Below are 16,851 nucleotides of genomic sequence, written 5' to 3'. Positions count from 1 at the left end.
TCAATGGATATTCTCAGTGTTTCACTATTTTGAAATGACTGTCAGGAGAAGGGATGATTTTATATATTTTGTGCTTTTCTGTATTTTTTTTCTAAACTCTCTAATGCTCATATATTTACTCTCATAACCCCTAAATACATATTAAAACAAGTAACAAAAATAAAATATAAATGACTAGGAGGTCTGACACCTTTAAAGGAAGCGAATGACAGTGAAAAGATATGATCATGAGTATTTTCCTAATACCCCTTTAGCAGCACTTTAAAAAATTCTGTAAGATGTCAATATCATGCTATTGATATTTTTAAAGAATAGGACAAGGCCACTATGATGAAAGAACACTAACACAATGCTCAACTGGGAAAAAGTTTCAAAGTTCTACCACCCCAAGAAAACACGCAGTCTTTCAAAGTACGAGATGCAAAAATCAATCAGGCTCCAGTGCAAGTGAAGCATTTTCTATCACGAAGTAGTATTTGCTTCTTATTTTATGTCAGGAAGTGAATGCTAACAGTTGGCAAATATCAAATAAAAGGAGAGACCCAAGCCAAAACAAAAGCAGAACCGGCGTTCTATGTCTCTAAAACCACGACGGTCATAATTGGTTCAATATTCACGTCCCACTGGGAGGTAAAATGGATCAGACCCTTGAAATACTTGGCGGGGTAAAGTCAGTCCAGACTAGGTGAGGAAAGCAGGAAGAGCCGGGCAGGAAGAGCTACGCAGTCGAAAGTCTTCAGTCCCCAGACTGAACCAGTCCTTCTTTCCTCACCCCACCCGCAGCTAGCCCCGCCGCGTCGCCGGCCCCGGGTCCCGGCACACCTGCGGTCGCCAGGCCGTGTACCCCGCCGCTACCGCTGCCTCCCCCAGCCCTCAGCCCGCGTCGGCCATGCGGGAGGCGAAGGAAGGTGGGCTCACCAGGTCCCTCCGGGCTGGACGGCGCCGGGGGCCGGTGCGGCGGGGGCCCGCAACCCGGGTCCCCCTGGGCGGGCTCCCTCAGGTAATCCTCGAAGCGCACCTGCCGGGCTTCGCCGCCACCCCCGAACCCCCACAGGCGGTTGGCCGTGCCCCGCAGAAGGCGCCCGCTCTTCCCCGTGAACGTGGTCAGGTAGTCCATGCCGTCGCGGGGCAGGCCGCGGGGCAGGGACCGCGGAGGTGGACGACTCCTGCGGCAGCAGTAGCAGCCACCACCGGCGTGCCTGCCCTGCCGACCCGACCCGGGCGCGGCGACTCCGCGCGCCTCTCAGGGGGCGGGGCGGGGCGGGGGAGGGGGCGTCCCGCCTCGGGCCCGGGAGCGGACCATCGGGAAACTGCGAATCGGGGGAACAGAGATAAACAAAAGTTTTTAGAAAGTTCTTATTGAGGTTTATAAAGGCCGAGCTAAACACAACTAGCTTACAAATTGAGTACATTCTTAATGGAACATATTAAGGTCAGAAATCTGGTGGCTTTTAGGGAAGCTGGACAGGTCCCATCTGCTGTTCCCCCACCCTTCCGCTCCAGTGGAGCAAGCCTACCCTTCCCGCCCCGCCCTGTCCCGGACCGGACCGGACTTTCAGGACTGCTAGGGAGAGGGAAGGACGCCTGGCCTTCTGCCCGAGGACGAACGGGGAGACAAATGACCCAGACGAGTTACACAGAGTTCGCGAGACTAGAAGGGTTTTGCAAATAGTGTCAAAAAGTTTGTATGTGTATGTTGAGAGGAGGGGCACAATCCACATAAAACTTATGCAGCTCACAGTTTTGTTTGTTTTAGGAGCGAAGAGATACTTTAATAATAAGAGTAAAGTCGTCATGAAAATAAAGCATTAATAATCACATTTAAATTTCATCATAACAAACGAACTGACATTGGAATTTGCTTTCCGTGAGTGCAGTCCTGTAAGGCAAGGTAATGGAGTGCTGTAGTGAGCACATCTGACTTATAGGGCGAGAGAGAGAGAGAGAGAGAGAGAGAGAGAGAGAGAGAGAGAGAGAGAAGAGGAGAGGAGAGAGAGGGGGGGAGGGAGGGAGAGAGAGAGAGAGAAAGAAGAAGAAGAAGAAGGGGAGGGGAGGGAGGGAGGGAGGGAGAGAATGAGAATATATCACATTTGACAGATATTTACTATAAGATTTTCTTATTATTTCCTGTGAGATCTGGTTATTTTCTTACTCTCATGTCTGTTTATAGCCCTTTTAATTTTCCCACGCATTAAATAAACCCTCTTTCTTGGAATCACCAATATATTAAAGTATTTGAAGAAAATGTTTGAATTACTTAGGAAGTTGAAGAGCTAAATATTCTAATAAATGAAGTCCAGAAATTCTGGAATTGAAGCTTTACACCCACCCGAGGCCTCTACCCTCTGGTAGATTTTTTAAATCATTTTTTTCTGATCTTTTCCACCCCTCACCATTTTCCCTTTAAATTCTTATTAGGTTGGAAAAGTTCCTCATTCTAACATTAGCATCTGCATTATAACTAGTTAAAAATATAAAATGTTTGGGTTGCAGCCATAGAGTACTAATTCACAGTGCTTATGAGAAAGGGACCCAGGTATTTGCATATCTAGCAATCACCCATAGGTTCAGAAGTGTTACTTGGGGAAGAATTCTTGTTCCAAGCTTCCTTCTGTTCCTCTTAAGGACTTATCTTTTAGATGGCACCAAGGATAGAAAGTTTGTGCCCCTCCCTGCAATTTGTAATTTGATATCCTAACACCTCAACTTGAAGGTGGAGTCTTTGAGAGGTAATTAGGTCAAGAAGGTGATTACTTCATGAATGCGATGATAAGTATATATATATAAAAGGTCCCCAGGAAAGTCACTCACTTTTCCACCATGTGAAGATACAAAGAAAAGACAGCAGACTATAATCCTGAGAGGTTCTTCACCACAACCTGACTTTTCTGGCACCCTGATCTCATTTCTAGACTCCTATCCATGTCTCTCTTCCAAATTTACTTTTGCTCTTAGTCTAGTTTACATCATCTGTCTCTCTTCCAAATTTACTTTTGCTCTTAGTCTAGTTTACATCATCTGTGATTTGCCAACCTTATTAGTCCCCTTTGTTATATTATTTCTCTCTCCCTCCACTGTAGATTCTATTTTATGCAGCTTATATCAGCCACATAAATTCCTTTCATCTATAAAAAATTCCTTATGTATCATACCTACTTTGGTAAACTACCCTTTGCCTCATTTTAAAAAGTTTTATTGATAAATAATTTGCATACCATAAAATTCACCTGTTGAAAGTGTACAGTTAACCTTAAGTATCAAAAACCTAATCTCTGAACATGTCCATCACCTTAAAAATAAACCTCTTATCTATTTGCCCTAGGCAACTACTGATCCTGTTTTCTGTCTATGCATTTGCCTTTTTATGAACATTTCACATAAATAGAATCATATAAGATCTTTGAAGTTTGCCTTTTTTCATTTAATGTTTCTGAGTAGTATCTGTGTTGTATCATGTATTAGAAATTCACTACTTCTTATTGCCAAGTAATATATCCCACCATATGGATGTATCATGTTTCATTTATCTGTTCATCAATTGTTGGACATTTGGATTGCTCCTATTTATGGATATTATGAAGAATATTGTTATGAACATCTATGTGTCTAAGTTTATGTTGGCATATGTTTTATTTCACTTGGATATATATATATATATATATATATATAGAGAGAGAGAGAGAGAGAGAGAGAGAGAGAGAGAGATTTTTTTTCAATATTTTGTCACTGTAAGTAGAAAAATGCATCATTTCATATCAGTAGGACATACCACAAGAAGTGAGGTAGCTGGGTCAAAGACTACATACTTCAAAAAAGCAACTAGATTCTGTCAAATAGCCCTCTCTAGGATGTACTTCTCTTTACATCCCCCCCCCACATTGTGTGAAAGTGTTAGTGACAGAATCTACTCCCCTTTTCTACTTACAGTGGCAAAATATTGAAAATGCTTTAAATGGTAACTAACAAAGAAATGATTAAAATATGACATGTCTATATAATGGAACATTATTCAATCATTAAAAATAATCGGTCCTTGATGTAACTGCTTAGAGAAGAATCTAGAAAATATTTTCAGGGGGAAAGTAAGATTCAGAACTGCATGTGGTATGCTACCATTTTGTAAGACATATATTTTAAAAATCCACATATATAAAAGAATATTTATACACACACAAACACACACACACATAGAAAACCAGGGCTGGGCACTGTGGCACACACATGTAATCTCAGTAACTCGGGAGGCTGAGACAAAAGGATTCTTAGTTCACAGTCAGACTCAGGAATTTAGCAAAGATCCTGTCTCAAAAAAAAAAAAAAAAGAAAAGAAAAGAAAAAGAAAAAAGAAAAAAATTAAAGAGGGCTGGGGATATAGCTCAGAGGTAGAATGCTCCTGGATTCAATCCCTAGTGCTGCAAATAAACAAACAAAAACAGAAGCCAGTTACAATGGTTGCTTTATGAGAGAAGAAGTAACTTAGGGATAAGGAGCCTTAGTTTTCATCATGTGTATAATGTGCATGAATCATCTAGTCACAAATGGTCTTCTATTAGTTAAATAAGGGGACCTTATTTCAGTGAGCCCATTCTATCTGTAGAAAGTTGCTAGACTATCCAATTTTGATTTGACTATTATTTAGCAATCAGAAAACATTTGAGGCTGGGAACAGTGGAGCATGCCTATAATCCCAGTGGTTCAGGAGGTCAAGGCAAGAGGATCCTGAGTTCAAAACTAGCCTCAGCAATTCAGGGAGGCCTTAATCAACTTAGAGAGACACTGTCTCTAAATAAAATATATAATGGCCTGGAGTGTTGCTCAGTGGTTAAGCAACCCTGGGCTCAATACCCAGTATCACAAAAAAAAAATTTTTTTTTTTTGAGATAGACTGCATTAAGAAATCATCAGTAGGAAACTTGCAGTCCATTTTGCCTTTTTCTCTGAGAGTCATCCTCATATCAGGTTAGTTCACTTGAAGGTAGTTTACATGACCTAGAATGCAGTGTTGCCTTATCTTTAAGCACATGAGCTGAGTTGAACTTTAGGTTCTGGCTACCCATCTTACTAGAAGTGTGATGGGAAACAACTTAGTCCTTGTTCCTCAGGCTCTTCACTTGTGAATTACAAAGAGAGATGCTGAGAAGATTTAATAAGAAAGTGCAATCAATGTACCTAAAAGAATGCATTAAGTCCTTCATAAGGTGAGCTGTAATGCTTTCTATTAAAATACCTTATTGAATTATGCCTTTAGTGTTATATTCTGACTTTTATTGAAGCTCAATGCCAGAAATAATTGTGAAATGAACTGATATTGAAGACATTACTCATTGTGCTATTATTTAATATACCTAAGTTTAAAACAGTTTTGAGAGAGATTAAGAATTCCCTGTCCAGGAAAATCCTTGTGAAAAGCTAGCACAGACCTTCATTAATCAGACAATATATGTTATCATCTTGCCTTAAGTTTCAAATACAATGACCACCTTTTATTTCAGAAAAGTAGAAGTGACTTTTTTCTTTTGCTCAAAAATTTCTAGTTTCATTAATTCAAAAATTTCTAATTTCATTTTTACTAGACTTTTTAGTAAAAAGGACAATATGTAGCAAGATATATTTACAATAATATTTACAATATTTGGTAAAAATTTTTTTAACTCCAATTTTTTATTTCAGACACATTTCCATAGAATTCATATCAGATCCACTTCATTCTTTTTGTAGTTTCAGAGTTGAATTTATTGTTATCTATTGAACAAGGCTGTAATGTCAGTTGCTAGATTACTTAACTTTTAAATTCAATTACATCATATTTACTACCCTCAAATTGTAGAAAGTAATAATTCGCTGGAAAGCACCTGTTATTTAGTTGGAATCTAGTGCACTAGTATGCTGAATTTATTTATTTACTTACAAAAAAGCTCCCCAACGTGATTTAAGACATCTTGCTTTTCTGACTTCATTTCTTAAAGGAAACCTTGTTATTTTGTTTGTGGGAATAAATTATGACAATTTTAGTACTTATTATTTAAAGTAATATCAATAACTTATTTTTAAATATGACACTTTCAAACAAGACATTCATTGCTAGAGATTTGAACTGAAGATAAACAATGTCACGGAAACTAGCAAAACGGTTCTCACTTTATTCTTCTACTAGGTAGCTGTGTATATCATTCTTCTAGTAGAAGAATGATATACACAGCTACCTAAAAAGAATCAGAACTAGATTTCCAAACAGATGAATTAAATTATTCATATTTTAAAAGAGTTATTCTCTGATTTGTTAATTTGCACTGGCTAACGCTGAAATACAGCTTAATATTGACTTTTTGTTCATTCCTCAACTCCTATCTCTAGCAGTCACACTATATGCCAAGTTCTCCAAATTTAAGCTCACTTCTTTCTTTTTTGTAAAGATGGCATCAAATGACTTCGCTTTTAATAACCATTTCCTGGCATACTTCCTGGCCCCTGAAATTATTAAGAGTAACTGCAACATTGTAGTCAGTACTTTTTGAAAATACCTTTCAATGCAGATAAAATTATTGGATCATAGGGAGAAAATAAGATTCAAATTGGAAGTAGAACTATAATATTCTAATACAGAGACAATGAGCTATCTGAGTACCAAGCATCTTCAGATCTTTAAGCAAAATGGTAAAAGTAACATCCATGATCTCATTAAAAGGCTAGCTATAGTAATAAACCCAGAAAAACAAGTGGATTGTGGAAGAGTGAAATGAAAAAGATGATTTTGTCAAGTCAAAGTAATCATGTTATATCTACCTGGCAACTATTCTATGGGACAGAAATATGAGCACTCAAATTCCTGGTGTGCTAAGTGGAAACATTGATAGAATCAATAGAGCAGATACTGAGCAAAGGGGTTTTGTAAGTGTTAAGAAACAACGGATGGCTCTTACACAATCTGCACATCTAGATCTGTCAGTAAACTTAAAGCCTCTCTTGGTAGAGAGCCAAACTTTTTACCCTTGACTTTAACACTTACTTTACTTAAAGCCATAGGACTTCTTTCTCTACTAAAAGGCTTATATTCAAATTTCTTATCTAATATGAGACTCTTGCTTGTGCAGCACTAGCCCAGAGAGGAAGAAGAGACATTGGGTACAATCATGATTACAGTATTGAACACTATATGATAAATATTTAATATGGCCTTTCAATTATGGGAAAGAACCTAATATTGATTTTTTAAAAAATCCCTGCTGGTTGATACCAATCCTGGATCTAATCATTTACAAACCCTACTAAACACCAAGAAACCTTTTCCCAATTCTGAAAATTGTCTGAAAAGTGTTAACTCCCACACTTGTCAGGAAAACATTGCATGTCAGTGAAGCCAAACAGGGACCCAGCAATACCATCATTAAGAATTATAATTAAAACTCAGTTCACAATAACTCACATCAACTAACCATAGAATTATTTCAGTACTATTTTTATATCCTATTGAAGATTGTAATTACAATTATATAATTATAGCCCAAGTACTCCCTACCTGGAATGTGGCAGCTTCTGGGGCTTTTGGATCAATTTCACTCAGCTCATTGAGCAAGTGCCAAGGGGTATTACCATGTATGCCTTAAGTCATGAAAACTCCACAAAGCTTTAGAAGTCTCTAGGAACAATAGCTAATCAGAACCACCAAGAGGAATGTTAGAGGGTGAAGATGAACAGTGTCATTCTCTTTCTATCTCAGTTTCCTTTTCTGCCTGTGTTTCCTGTAGGGTTATAGAGGAGAGTGTCTGCAGATGAGACTACATTCATAGCCATAGGGTGGTCATACCCTCTCATGACCTCCTCTTCTTTCTGGGCTTGCTTTCCATCCTTGTTCTTTCCTCTCTTAACTCTATAATATATTGCTTCAACTTCTTGTGTTTATTTAATAGAATTTTGATACTGATTATTTAGATTGTTTGTTGGCTTGTTTTTGTAGCCTTGGATGTCATGCATGCTAGACAAGTATTCTACCACTGAGCCACAACTCCAGCCCAGTATTTATTGTTTTCCCATCTAAAAAGATGTAAAATAAACATTTATATTATATTAAATGACTTAAATAATATATTAATTAATATTGGATATTAACAGGTCTTAATTTCAGGTATTTGCAAGTTATATAGTATATACTTAAAATTTAGAGTTTTTAGGTTAAAATTATAAAGAATGATTTCCCCTTTTTGATACATATTGGATTTGATTCCATTCAAAATGGAAAGGGAAAACAGAAAAGAAAGGACAAAATAATTTGGGGAGCTCCTAACTCTGTTGCTAGTTTTTAGATGCTTTTGTGCCAAAATACCATTTTCCAGTTCCAGACTGCAACTCTTAATTGGGCTATTTGATTTTTTTTCTCCTGTGGGGGGAAAATATGAACTGTTGGATTGTATCAATACTAAATAAATTAAGTCTGGCAATAAAAAAGAAAGCCTGCCTACAAGTCCATCCATCTCTCTTTGAGTGCTTTTTATCAGTATTCAACTTGTTTTAGTGGTACATGAGCAGTAAACTGAGAAGTTGCTAAGCCTAATATCTGAAGGGATGAGAACACATTCCTTTCCCCAACGTTTTCGGTGATTCCCTGATACCCTGTCTCTTCACCATTTAGTCAGAAATGCTAACAATATCAGATGAATCAGCCAAAAGGCAATCAGCATATAGAAGAATGAAACTGGACAGGCAATCCTTAAATGATCTAGCACTAACTAGATAACTTTGGTTTTCAAAAAGAATCATTCATAACTCACTTTTTCCTGTTGTAGGTATGTATACTTTTAATTTTGTCTTCCCAGAAGGCAGCAGGCACAGCAATATAACCATATGTTAAACTCCAATCTGTGCTGACCTAACAGTCTTTTTGGCCCTAACCATCACCTCTCAGCCATGTGCACCCACTCCCCTTCCTATGCCCTATCCTAGGACTCATATGGGTTCTGAGTGGGCTGTACAACCAACAGAATCAACAGCCTTTATTGAATAAAACTGAATAAGGACCATCTGGCAGCCACTTCATACCTATCCTTCTAAGTTTCTAGGAGCCAGGAAGGAAGGGGTGGGGATGAGATTCTTAAAATATTCAGAGAACTTAATAACAACATTGTCAGGTCCTCATACTGAGTTGGTCTTGCTAACACATTGCAAGATTTTTAAGGACATGCATTTATGTTTGCTCATTAAATGCTATACATTATGAGATGAAGTGAAATCCCCATATCTAGTTTCTCTCCTCTTTAATCCATCCCAACACTGCAGACCAGATAAGCTTAAATTCACTGGCCTAATTATTGCCTCTTGGGCTGGGGATGTAGCTCAGTAACAGAACACTTGCCTAGCATGCATAAGGCCCTGGGTTTGAACCCCAATACTGAAAAAAATCTATTGGTTTTCCTTTGCTTGAAAAATATATTGTGTTCACAGCATTGCTTCCTGTTGACAATGAGAATCAGCTGTGGAACTTTTTTTAAAATGCAAATTCCTAAACTCTATGCTGAGATCCTTATTCCAGGGTTGTAGGGTAAAAACTCAGGAAACTGCATGTTTGTGTGTTTGTTTATATTTTTGTGGTTCTAAGATCGAACCCAGGGCCTCCCACATTCCAGGCAAGTTCTCTACCACTGAGTTACATCACTGGCCCCTGCATTTTCCATTTAGGAGCCGAGTTTGAGATCTGGGGCTTTATATTTCTTCCAAATGATTTTGCATATTTAATTCATGTATATTACATGCTATCTATGGCAGCTTTTGAGCTACAGCAGCAGAGATGACTAGTTGTAGCAGAGACCTGATGGCCTGAAAAGTCTAAAATATTTACTTCCTGAAATATTTCAGGAAAAATCTGCTGACCTTTTCTAGACCATGGAGAGCATTTTGAAACTACTCTTGAATTTTCTATCCATATAATTCAATATCCTTTTTTATTAAGATAGCCACACATTTATTCAAGATGCCTTTATTCAAGATGCTTATAAAAATGTTCGTGACATAGGTAGGAAAGTTGCAAGGCACAGTGCAAAACTGTCTTCAAGATTGACAATGATTTTTATTCATTAAGGATTTTAAAAAGTAGAAATTCACCAAATGATATGATCACTCAGCTCTTATTTATTAGCATTGTCACATATTCATTAAATGTCTTTCTAGTATGCAGAAGAAGATAAGGTACAAACTCCAGTGGCCATGATTTTTTCCTTCCCAAGTGTTTTCAAGCCTGCAATACTTTTGTATTTCTTAACTCCATTTTTGAAACTTGGATTTTTCAACAATTTTCTGGAAGATCTTCCATTTTCCAACTAGAGAATAGCCAGTTATTACTTAACCTGTTTCTTCTTCCTGATTACACAGCAACACTTTCTCAGCTTCCTTTTGGGTCAGGGGTGCTCAATAAACTGATTTCTTCCCAATGGAAGGGTGACAAAAGTGGTATGTGTTATTTCTAAGCTCAATCCTAAAAAGCTCCAATTGCTGACCCTCCATGCTTTTGTCCTTCGTATGGCCTTGTTACAAATGAGCATGGTGACCTGAAAAGCCACTTATTTAAAGATGGCAGGGATACAAGATGGAAAGGACATGGATTCCTGAATCCACCCTTGGAGGAGAACCACTCACCATTTAGAACTCTAATTTTAGATTCGAACAAGACACATAAACTCATTTAAAATTGTATTCAGACCCTTTCATATATTTTAGAGTTTTTCACCACAGAGCAGAGTATATTTTCACAAATGCACTACAGTTCCTCTAAGATTACTACTAAAGGTTTTGTAGTCACATATGAATATAGGTGATAACTCAATTTTCTCTGAACCAAGAGGTTTCAGTTCAAGTAAAGTAGAGGTGGGTGTTCTTTCAGTATATCCTCATCTACCCTAGACTACAAATTTCCATTTCATAGTACTTGTGTACTTCTTAAGAGTTCATTCTTCTTGAGAAAAATAAAGCAATAGGCATTAACTTGCTGTGTCTTTTAATAATATTAAACAGTGTACAACTTCCTCAAAAGAGAGCCTCACTCAAACTTCTGTTTCTCCTTCATCCCAGGACTACTTCCCTTTTCATAGACTAATTCTAGTTAGCGAAGTTTCTTCTAGGTACCTAAAAACTCACTCTGAGTCACGGTGTTCACAACTTTTAAGACACTCTTTTCATACATTTGTGCCCTTTTTCTCTTTTAGTTTTTGGTATCATGCCCTTCCTACTGTTATTTTTTTAAGAGATAAGCTCAGAAAATATCTTTTCAATCACATTGGGCTTCTCCCTATTTTGCTTTCCCATTAAAATTATTCATGGCTTTTTTTTTTTTTTTTGCCAGAGTTTGATATTTTGGGTGCTACCCTCTCTTATATATAGGCCTTAGGTCTAGTCCTTGGAATTAGATTAAAACAACTTATGTGTTATTTTCTTTTTCTCCCTAGTAGCATCCATTAAGGACAGGAGTCTCACCACTTTTGAGAACATGTCCTGGCACATAGTAGGCACAAAGGTATTACATTTGTTGAGTGAATGAAAGAAATCACATCTGTTTTTCTCTAAATTCTATATTAACCCACTTTTCTGCAACCCAGGATGGAGATGGAGTTTAGTTGCATTTTCTCCCTCTCTTTTCATTATTACCTGATATTATCTGATATGTTTTTCTCCAAGAATGGTTCTCTGCCTTGGCCACATATTTTAGGACAACTGTTGAGCTTCAGTAAATCCTAATGTTCAGGCCACACTTAAAACCATGAAATTTAGATCTCTCTGGTGTAGTACACAGATATCTGGCAGATCTTCCTCAGGTGGCTTCATTGTGCATCCACGATTGAGAATTATAGCAAGGATCCTGTTATTTCCATAATGGTTCCATTTTAATAATGAAAATAAAGTCCAGAGACCAGTATATATTATGACTATATCCTAAGAAAGATCATTAGATAGATATAAACATCACATATCAATTGGTTACTGTACCAGATATTGGACTAAGGGTTTTTCATGTTATTTCATTTAAATCTCATATCTGCCCTCTGAATGAAGTTGAGGACCTCCCTTTTGCAGACCAGGTTACTGGAGTTAGAGGGGTTCAGGAAGGATATCTACTAGCTCAGTAAAGAGACTCCTAGATGTCTTGCTCTTAACTTACTATTATATAGAGCACAGGGATTTTCAGTCAGGGCTAATCTGCACTCCCCACCCTAGTAGGGAAGACAGATAAACAGGGATCCTAATTAAATTTGAATTTCAGATAAACAATACTTTTTTAGTATAAGTTAATACCAGACGTTGCATGGGATATATTTATAGCAAAAAGTTATTTGTTTTGTTATCTGAAATTCTAATTTATGTGGGTGTCTCTCTTTTTCCTAAATCTGACAACCCTACTCTTAGGAACTATTTGTGAATGTCTAGAGATATTTTGATTTTCCAGCTGACAGTTTGCTAGTACTGTCTAGTAGGCTGAGGCCAAGAATGCTGCCAAAGATCCTGTAATGAATATACAACCCCCAAACAAAGATACACAGCTTCAAATGTCAATAGTGCCAATAATGAAAAACCTTGGTGTAAAAGATGCAGATATTGGGAAAGATTAAGAAATGTCATAACCAAACCATGCCTCTGGAAACTTTTATAGTCTGTTTTTATAAAGGCTTATTTAATTCCATAACTGATTAAAATATTTAATATTCTTTTATTTTTGAACCTTTGTATGTTCTGCGTCGAGATCTTATGCTTCTATTGATCCCCATACGCCTCCATCTCATTTACAGAGATGTGGGCAGGCTGTTGTTGCTTTCCAGCATGTCTTCCTGGGCTTGCTCTTTCAGCCCCAAATTTTCACTTAATAGCTTCAAAAGCTGTGTGGTTCCATTTAAGACACCCTCTCTCTGAAGTCCTCTTTGCACCAATTTGACTTAGCTGCAATTAGCACAGAGAAATCTGGGACTGAAAGAAAGGTGTGATATAGTCCATATGGCAAAGGGAGAAGATAGCTCTATGCAAAATAGTTTATTGCTAACAGAATGATGCTTCTATAGCTAGAAAAATTGTATATTGTGAATGCCATTAATGATAGCATGTGTGTGCGCGCGTGCACGCACAAACACACACACACACACTCAAATACATATGTGTATAGATCCTGGGGAATGGAGCACTTTACCCCTGAGCTACATACCCATTCCTTTTTAAATATTTTATTCTGTGACAGTGTCTTGATAAGTTGCTGAGGATCTCACTAAATTGCCAAGGCTGGTCTTGCATTTGCAATCCTTTTCCCTCGGCCTTCAGAGTTTTTGGGATTACAGGTGTGCAACACCATATCCAGCTTAATTGACAACTTCTAAAATTATACTACCATCAATGCAGATGTTTCCTTAAGATTTTAGTGAATGAATATTTAAATGAATTTTACCTCAAGGATTTTATAGAAAATGTGTATTATTTTGTCATGAATAAGTCATGACAAACTTTTAACTTTCTGCTTTGATTTTGAAACCTATAGAAAACATGCTAGGTATTCTTTTAAGTAATATGATTAAACATAGGGTATATTTGTGTAAACACAATTTTAACTATTCAAGAATTTGAGTTTTAAGCATTGAATCACTGGCAGAATTTGAATTTCAAAACTGACTTCTTCTCTCAGATATACTTTATAATATACTCACTTTAGGGTGTTTTTAAAAGTAAATTTGCAAAACAAGAGGCATTATTTTATGCCATCAAATGTTATAATTTGAATTACTTCCTGAAGTAATGATTACTTACTATTCAGCCTTTTATACACACATACACACACACACAACACATACATATATACACACACCTATATATAAATATATATTTAATTATATATGTAAAATATATATTACATATATATATATATGTATATTTCTTAAATAGAGGATTACTGTACTGCAAAACTATTATACTAACTACTTACTCCCACAAACAAGAGGCCATGAATTTTGGATAAAAAGGATCTCTATACCTAAGTCCAATTGTCCTTAAGATCCCAATGAGGATTACATGAATTTGCAAGGGCAATATTACAACAATCGTGAAAACCCAAAATATAGTAATTTGAAATATATATGTATTATATGTATCATATACAATAATGGTATGAATTATTTCTACTCCCCCCCATTTAATATTGATCATTTATAAGCTATATATTGTGAAAGCATATGTGTCAATTTCAGGGATGTTAATACCATAGAAAAAGAAATAAAACAAGTAAGGAGGAATGTTACTGTTTTAGTCTATTTTTTAACTGTATTGACCAAAAGAACTGACAAGAACAGTTTTAAAGGAGGGAAATTTTATTTTGTGATCAAGGTTTAAGAGATCTCAGCCCTTAGACAGCCAACTCCATTTCACTGGCTCAGACAAGAGGCAGAACATTAAGGCAGAAGAGTATAAAGGAGGAAAGAAGATCAGGACATGGCAATCAGGAAGCAGAGAGAGTTCTGTTTACTAGGGACAAAATATAAACCCCAAAGGCACGCCCTCAATGACCTGTCTCCTCCAGCCACACCCTACCTGCCTATAGTTTACCACCCAGTTAATCCCTGTCAAAGGATTAATACAATGATTGGGTTAAAACTCATAACCCAATCATTTCACCTCTAAACTATCTTGCATTGTTTTGGGAAAAACCTTTTATCTAAATCATAACAGTTACCTAATTAAATTAAATGCCTTTTCCACTGGAAATCCATATGTAGCAGAATGAAATTGAAACTGTATCTCTCACCTTGAACAAAACTCAACTCAAAGTGGATCAAGGACCTAGGCATTAGACCAGAGACCCTGCACCTACTAGAAAAAAAAAGTAGGCCCATATCAGTTCATTTTAGTGTATGAACCAAATTCCTCAACAAGACTCCTAAAGCACAAGAAGAAAATCAAGAATCAATAAATTAAACTAAAAAGCTTCTTTACAGCAAAGGAAACAATCAAGGATATGACGAGAGGGCCTACAGAATGGGAGAAAATCTTTTCCACCTGCTCCTCAGGTAGAGCATTCATCTCCAGGATATGTAAATAACTCGAAAAAGTTAACAGCAAAACCACAAATAACCATATCAATAAATGGGCAAAGGAACTGAATCAGCACTTCTCAAAAGAATACAAAGGTGAACAAATATATGAAAATATGTTCAACTTCTCTAGTAATGGTAAAGGTTGGTGAGGATGTGGGGAAAAGGTACACTCATACATTGATGATGGTACTGCAAATTGGTGCAACCATTCTGGAAAGCAGTATGGAGATTCCTCAGAAAACTTAGAATGGAACCACATTTGGCCCAGTTATCCCACTCCTTGGTGTATACCCAAAGGACTTAAAATCACATACTGTAGTGATGCAGCACATCAATGCTTAAAGCAGCTCAATTCATGATAGCTGAGCTATGGAACCAACCTAGCTGTCCTTCAACAGAGGAAAGGATAAATAAAACGTGGTGTATATACACAATGGAATATTAGTTAGCCATAAAGAAGACTGAAATTATGGCATATGCAAGTAAATGGATGGAACTGGAGACTATCGTGCTAAGTGAAATAAGCCAATCCCCCAAAACCAAAGGCTCAGTGTTCTTTCTGATATGCAGGTGCTAACACACAATAAGGCAGGGAGAGAACAGAAGTTCATTGGATTAGACAAAGGGGAATGAAGGGAAGGAAAAAGGGATGGGAATAAGACAGTAGAATAAATTGGACATAACTTTCCTACATTCGTATATGAATACATGACCAATGTAACTTCACATCATGTACAACCACAAGAATGGGAAGTTATATACATATGTCAAATACATTCTACCATCATGTATATCTAAAAAGAACAAATAAAAAATAAAATAAAATTCCATTTCCTTGATATATAGAAATAAACCAAAGTAAGATATTCACAATCTTGAAATTCCTGGCAGTGGCAGATGGCAGGGAGGTTCTAGTACACGCTTACTTCCAAAAAGCTCTGTGACTACTTCAACAATACTTCTCATACTAACTTAGTTGTTTTTGTGGCAAGCCTGTCTCTGAGCATGGAAACCAGCATCCTGAATGATGTTGTCAACTCTTCTGTAGAAAGCATTGATCAATGTATACAATAGAAGTCTTTGAACACCTTGCTTCAAAATCCTCATCTTATTTGATCAATCCTGAACTATCATATTATGATCCTTACTCAGCACTAACCAAGTCATATTTAAAGATCTTCCTTAAATCACACTTGAAAATCCTAAATATCACACCTATGCCCCTCTGCCCCTTCCTCCCAGGCACAAGGGATTCTCTGTAGAGGTAATACCTCCCTTACCTTAATAAACTAAAACTTTGCTCTACCAAAAGGTGATATTTTGGGGTGCCAGCTCTCAATACTCCCACTAGATTTTAAACTCCTAAAAAGTTGAGTCTATACTTCAATCATTTTCTTATCTGAAGTTTTTCACATGAGTATCTCTATGTTAAATTAAATTTATCAGAGGTCATTATTAAAATAAATTTGTGATAAGTCAGAAGCTCCTGTACTAGGCCCTAGTAAGACCAAACCAGAACAGAGTCATCTGGGCCACATAATCCAAATGAACTTTAAATGCATCAGTTAGAGAGAGAGAGAGAGAGAGAGAGAGAGAGAGAGATTGATTTGCAACCATCAATCAGAGGAGGCCCAGTCAATCTGACCTGGCATGATAACCACGCCCTCTCTGCCTCTCTATCTTAATTCTATAAGGATTGTTACTTTGAAATGGACCATTCCCCTATTTGTTCCCTGTTTCTCTTTTAGCCCCTTTATGTTTATAAAGCTCACCTCCTCTACTCAGCTCGTTGGAGCATCTTTCTGTT

General features: G+C 37.1%; 1 protein-coding gene across 3 annotated transcripts in view; it reads right to left on the bottom strand.

Annotated features, from left to right (window-relative positions):
* Oxr1 (oxidation resistance 1) overlaps positions 1 to 1,230 on the bottom strand; it is an 80,273-nt gene extending 79,043 nt beyond the window's left edge. For 2 of the 3 annotated variants that reach the window (XM_076836357.2, XM_076836358.2), the window contains exon 1: positions 919 to 1,200. In XM_076836357.2, the coding sequence (XP_076692472.1) occupies positions 919 to 1,117 (199 nt within the window). In that variant the 5' untranslated portion in view covers positions 1,118 to 1,200. Of the gene's footprint in view, positions 1 to 918 lie in introns of all 3 variants that reach the window. The other variant, XM_076836359.2, reaches the window with a different exon arrangement.
* Between the last annotated feature and the right edge of the window lie 15,621 nt (positions 1,231 to 16,851).

Source organism: Callospermophilus lateralis, chromosome 16 (assembly GCF_048772815.1).
Source record: "Callospermophilus lateralis isolate mCalLat2 chromosome 16, mCalLat2.hap1, whole genome shotgun sequence".
NCBI lineage: Eukaryota > Metazoa > Chordata > Mammalia > Rodentia > Sciuridae > Callospermophilus > Callospermophilus lateralis.
Note: the sequence above shows the minus strand (reverse complement) of the source record. Positions and strands in the feature narration are given on the sequence as shown.